We start from the raw sequence: 6,000 nt of genomic DNA, 5'->3' as shown, positions 1-6,000 counted from the left end.
TAACTCGCCGAGCACGGCCGACAACAGGCGGAGGAGTTGTAGAACCTCACGTGCATCGTATTCAGACCAGGGCGCCCAGCGTCGACCATGTTCTGCACTTTATCAGTCCCGGTGTGCACCAACGTCCTCGCCGGCGAAGAGATCAACGCTCGGGTCGCGCGCACTGCGTTCGCACGTGGGCGACGTGACGACACAGACCAGCGAGTCGCCCGCGCTTGCTTGCCCACCATTGTCGTCCGGGTGCACTGCACCGTTGCTCCGCTCAGAGACAAGTGTGCACGGTGCGGCGAACCTTGCACACCTTGCACTTAACCTGGCAGCACCAGTGGAAAGTGCAGGCGCACCGCTCCAGGTCCTCGCGTACCTCGGTGCGGTGGCCGCGACCGCAGCACATGAGCTCGCAGCCGTCCACACCGGCCGATGACTCGTTGCAGTGGCGGCCGCGGGTGCCGTGAACGCCGAGGCGCGCGTTGGGCACGCAGAAGTCGGGAGAGTTCTCGAAGTAGACGAGATCCTTGCGCGAGGGGGGCCTGTGGTCCGGATAGAAGGGCTTCAGGTGGAAGGAGCGCGGCTGGCCCTTGCGTCGGCGGCCCCGGAATCCGCGTATGTTGCCCTGGTTGCTGAGCAACACCCGAGAGGCACCGTCGAAGCGTTCCTTGAGCTGGTTGCCCACGTCGCGGAAGGAGGGCAGCCGCATCCAGCATGTCTTGACTGTGCAGCTGCCGGACATGCCGTGACACTTGCACTCGCGACGCGTCTCCGTCGTCACCTGCTGCAAAGGAAGGAATCACAGCAACTTACTCTACGCACTGAGACAGCTTGTGGCACTCACGCAGCCCGTCGGACGGGCTGCCGCGGTTATTCCATTGCCTGCCATCATGCATACACGTAACATCCCCACTTTCATCGCCCAGCCAAGTTTTTCAAAAAATGTGAGAAACCTCTGAAGATGAAGAGAGTTTGTCCCTTCAGCTCTCTGCGTTTCAGTTCTACTAGTACATTTTGTAGACTCCTGAATAAAGAAAATAAGATGAGTGAGGCACTTCACGGAACCACATGCGACGCGTATGTTGGCTTATTTAATTGTAGGTTAGCCCCGGGCCTACCGCAGCTTCACTGATGCATTTACTTACTGGTTGCGATACCCCCATATAGTGAAGCAGTAGCCTAGTCACTGTATGGGCATGGGATAATTGTATTACACTGCTGACGTATAAGCTCAAAACCAAGAGATGTGCGGACACTTAAGTCACGCTGCTGTGTGCATGATGCGGAGGTGTCATGTTACAGGACTACAAAAAGTTCTTTGCACGAACATTAGCTTGTGTAGTATTTGCATGGAAGGACACATAAAAAAGAGAAGGTTATAATTATGCAAGAAGAGAGGAGAGGTACCGGGGGTTGTGCTCAAGACCACATACTAAAATACTTGCAGGCTTCTCAGGCTCGATAAGGGTGCAGCTTCACCGAAGCTGTAGTCCTGTACACTTGCACCTATTGAGTTCACCCATTCAACAGCTAATCGAAATATGTACTGTGTCACTTAACCCGTTTCATAGATACATATATACTGACGTTTACACATCTCTCTAGGGGATAGGCTCTATAATTACTGCAAAAATACTCATCTATCAGTGGCTATTCTGTACGCATAGCTGTTAAACAACTGCACCAAATTGCTTGGTTGACTCCATACCTTATGTATGTTGGGACGAAATGACTTAGCAGACTCCATAACCATTGCACACTTACACCCTGCCAAGCTGGCCCAATCCACAGGTACAGGTACCACCAAAGAACTGGACGATTTCGGACCTGCTGCACAGATACCCATATAAGTATATATATATGTCCAACACATAGCAGTTGCACTACTGCACCAAGTGAGTTGGTCCATTCCATAGGTATTGCATGCACTCGCGCCCATTGAGAGGATCACTTAATATATCTATAACTGGGCATCTACATTCCATCCTTTGCTTATTCGACATGAATTCCACAGATCTATACATTCAATAAATTGGACGCAGCCAATTCCGTGCGCATAAAGCAAAGTTGCGTACAACATGGTGCAGCCCTTGGGAATGCACCTACAGCCCGTTCGGTTTGGCTATACCTCCTTGCAACTAAACACTGCAGTTTATAATATGGCCGGCTTCAAGGCTGATAAACATTTGTTTATCATCAGTTGGCCATCACCATAATTACTACGCCTCTACATGTTGGTCCAATCTAGCTACTACTCATCCACACCTCTTCAGTTGGCCTGCTTCATAACTGTTGGACATTCGTAGCAGCTGAGCCCCTGTGCCTAATAATTTTGCCCCATTTCATAGCTCTTCAACTCCTGCACATCATAAGTTTATCTATTCTACAGTCGCTGCGCATCAAAGCCCCATCAGTCCGCCGCCTCGCCGCGGTGGCTCAGTGGCTAGCGCACTCGAATGCTGATCTTAAGGATGACGGTTCGACCCGGCCGGCCGCGGCCTTCAAACTCCCTGCTCGGTCTTCAAGATCAAGCAGACTTTATAGAAAGATATCAGTGAAATCGATGAGTGCCTTAGTGGTAGCGCACCATAAAATTTTGGGGCCGCTTAACGTGTACTTTTAATTGAGCACTGTGATAGCGGTGTGTTCTGCGTCTGTTCTGTGTTCGTAACTCACGCCCTCCAGAAAGCTCCATAAAGGGTGCATTGAAGTACTGAAGCACCCTTTCTTCAAGGTGCAAGTTATACACATAAAAAGGGAGTGATTTTGTTTACAGTGTAATCCGAATGAATAGAAGTTGATATATACGCCCACATTGCTCTGTTAGCGACCTGCACATTATGCCCAGCGCATTTTCTTTCTAATAGAATTAGGTAACTAACCCATGAATGAAAAAAAAAAAAAAGACACGGGTTAAGCGCACGAACCTCTAATCTATTAGTTCGTTGCATGAAATTATTTTAGCAACTGGAAACACACCCTGTTTCTTTTCATTAACATTTTCTCAGCGCTCTGCCTGCCCCTACGTGTGCGGAATGTTAAACAAATCATGTCCTCGCTGTCGCATCGATAAAGAGAAGAGAGACGATGTTCGCTGCAGACCACAGTGTGTGTCCTTTGAGCAAAACATAGGACAGAGCAACGCATGCCAAACGTCGAACAAGCTGAGGGGCGAGGGAGAGCCATTCTCAACGCGCGTACAACGGAATCCAATATACCTGATGCCGAGCGCAGATTAACAAAGAACGAAAAAAAAAAAAAAAAGAGAAGAGGGAAAACCGAAGAGGCGTCGCATGCATCCATTTCTCGCGCATCGCATCAATCACGACGGGGACAGGAGGGGGCGCCACCACACACGACTTGTGCTAGCCCACTATCAGTCATACGGCCAGCCATTAACGAAGCTCTGGTTGCGAGGTAGCGCTTCGCCGATAAAAGAAAATGCGAATGGGACAAACGCTGACACAGGCACGACACAGCCCAAGAGCTGTTTTGTCAAGTTAGTCGCATACTCTAGCGACTCAGAACTCATAAGGTCCCCAAGAAGAGAAAGACGATGGTGCGCAAGCTCTTAGTTATTATCTGTGGGCCTCTTTCAGAGTGAGTGTGCCAATCAATGCCTGTGCCGTACGAGACCCGGTCTCGGGGATTCTAAAGCGGTGAGAAGGCGAGGGGAAAGGAAAAAGAAAGAAACAAATTAGATGCAGTAAGTTGAAGCGAGAAAAATGAGCAAGCAACAACGCGTCACTGTGGAGCAAGACGCATTACCTCCCACCCACACAACCACTTACGCAACGCTTGTCATCGACTACAGCGAGGGGAGGGAGATTTCCATGCAGCTTACAAGGCCTTGGAACAAGGAAAGGTCAGCGGCAGCTCCGCGGCACGGAAAAAATAAATAAAATAAAATAAAGGTGGTAGCAACAGGTACGACCGAGAGAGAGAAAGATCCCCGTATCGCATTCCTTTCGCTTGCCCCCTCCGCATCCTGTCCCGACCGTTCCCAAAAAGTGGGAAAGGTACCCTCTTCCGAGGTGCGCTGTGGCTTCTCCCTCTTCACCTCGCGATGTAGCAGTGCTCGAAGACTCATATGCACGCCAAACGCAGCAAGCGCCAAAAGCCCAATACCGCCCGGGTCCCACACCTCCTCCTGTCCATACCCCACTTTCTATACCTGCATGCTGCGGTCTCCACGTCTCTCTTTCCCATGTGCCCTCGCAACATCACGGCCAGCAGTGGCGTCTGTAGAGTCTCTTCAATTTACTGACTCCGTGTAGGTGCGAGAGAGAGAGAGAGAGAGAGTGCGTCAGCAAAGCGGCCAACGTCGAGCAGAAAGAGGGAGAGAGCGAGCCCTCAGCAAAACACAGTTCCCGCTGCGTCCGCGTCTTCGTTCAAGAAAAGCTGGACGCAGAGAGAAGCCGAAAGATGCAATATTAAAGAGCGCGGTCTTGAGTGCGGCGGGTAAGAAGCAAGAAATGAAGGAAGCACGAAAGGAAGGAAAGTGAAGAGAAGGACCAGAGCAAGAAGGCCGCCCGAGAGTGGGCAAGGGTCCCGGGAGCAGGATTTCGGTGACACATTGAGTTATGGCCGCCACTGCCCCCCTGGCGGTCGGCAAGTCGGCGGGGGGTACCAGTCTGCGCTTTTCGACGGGCGCTTCGCTTCCGAAACCCAATCCTCGATTCTTCATGGCCTCGTGGCGCGAGGGGGGGCCGCCTAAAGAGCCCCCATTTGGAGTCACCCCGCCGCGCTGCGGCAGCCCCCACGGGGCGGGTGTGAAGAAGACACACCGAGGGTCAAGACCTGTCCCCTCGGTTGCGCATATAGTGCGCCTAGTGCGCTCAGAAAGATCGGCACTGGAACGCCACAACGCCGGCTGGCGCCCACGTCTACCGTATACCCAGCGCTGACCTCTGGAGAAGTTCGCCTGCATGCAGCGTGGAACTTTTCCGGTGGAAGGCCAGACAAGTTCGAGCTGTGGAGTATGGTTCGGAAGTGCGGGAGGTGGCGTTAGTTGTATCACGTACCAGCCTGCCAGCCTCGTTGTTGTGCAGGTTGATGACGAAGCGCAGGTCGCGGCCCCTCTCGGCGGCGTCGACGAACGCCCGGGCGAACTTGTATCCGAAGTGGACGTTGTCCGAGCAGCCGCCCCACTGCCAGTCGAGCCCCGAGGGGGGCCCCCGTTGCCGGTAGTCGCAGGTGCAGGTGTCGATGGCGCCCTCGCTGCACGCGCGTGATACGGCATGCGCCACGCCGGCGCTCGTCACGGCGTACACGAACGCCGTCTCGCGGCAGCCTGCGCAAATTTATGCAAATAAAAAATACAGTCAGATTAAAGTTCATAAAGGCACAGAGTATATAAATACTGCTTCCGCAACAAAGGCTGCGGCAGCATTCTCATGCGCATGTTCTATGCCATGTTTCAATAACTTCATCTCACAAAATTCCGGAGCGAAGAAATTCTTCTGAACTGAAATTATTCCATGGTGGTAAATCCCTCATGTAATAATGAAGTACAAGCTAAACCCTACACAACACTCCGCGTCCACTAAAGGAAATGTAAATATCCTGGGGCTGATACAGCTATAGGTTATTGAAAACAGTGCTAGTCTAGTAGTAGTAGTAGTAGTAGTAGTAGTAGTAGTAGTAGTAGTAGTAGTAGTAGTAGTAGTAGTAGTAGTAGTAGTAGTAGTAGTAGTAAAGCACTTTATTTAGGTGGAGAAAAATCAACTGCTCAAGATGAGCTTCGCGTGACAGGTTAGGCCAAGCTATCTTGCTCTCGAGAAGCCATGGTGTGCTTGAAAGGACAGACGATGATGGAGGGAGTTAAAAAGCAGCTTGAACAGTGATAGGGGATCGAGTGGAGCAGGTAGTGCGCAAGATAAGCATGGAGTAGAGGGCAGACGGGGGGGGATAAACCACACAGCCATGCTTGTGCAATGAATGTGTTGGTCCAAACTAAGGATATGAGCATGACACATATATACAGAAGGGAATGTGGGGCAAGGAATGTGT

General features: G+C 51.5%; 1 protein-coding gene across 1 annotated transcript in view; it reads right to left on the bottom strand.

Moving 5' to 3' along the window:
- Positions 1–262: 262 nt before the first annotated feature.
- wg (Wnt family member 1 wingless) overlaps positions 263–6,000 on the bottom strand; it is a 64,331-nt gene continuing 58,593 nt past the window's right edge. The window contains exons 3-4 of the mRNA XM_084592788.1: positions 5,013–5,281; positions 263–772 (exon numbers count right to left, since the gene is read on the bottom strand). Of these exons, the coding sequence (XP_084448914.1) occupies positions 263–772; positions 5,013–5,281 (779 nt within the window). The remainder of the gene's footprint in view (positions 773–5,012; positions 5,282–6,000) is intronic.

This window comes from Amblyomma maculatum, chromosome 2, assembly GCF_055883805.1.
Source record: "Amblyomma maculatum isolate TAMU_Amacu chromosome 2, ASM5588380v1, whole genome shotgun sequence".
Lineage (NCBI taxonomy): Eukaryota > Metazoa > Arthropoda > Arachnida > Ixodida > Ixodidae > Amblyomma > Amblyomma maculatum.
Note: the sequence above shows the minus strand (reverse complement) of the source record. Positions and strands in the feature narration are given on the sequence as shown.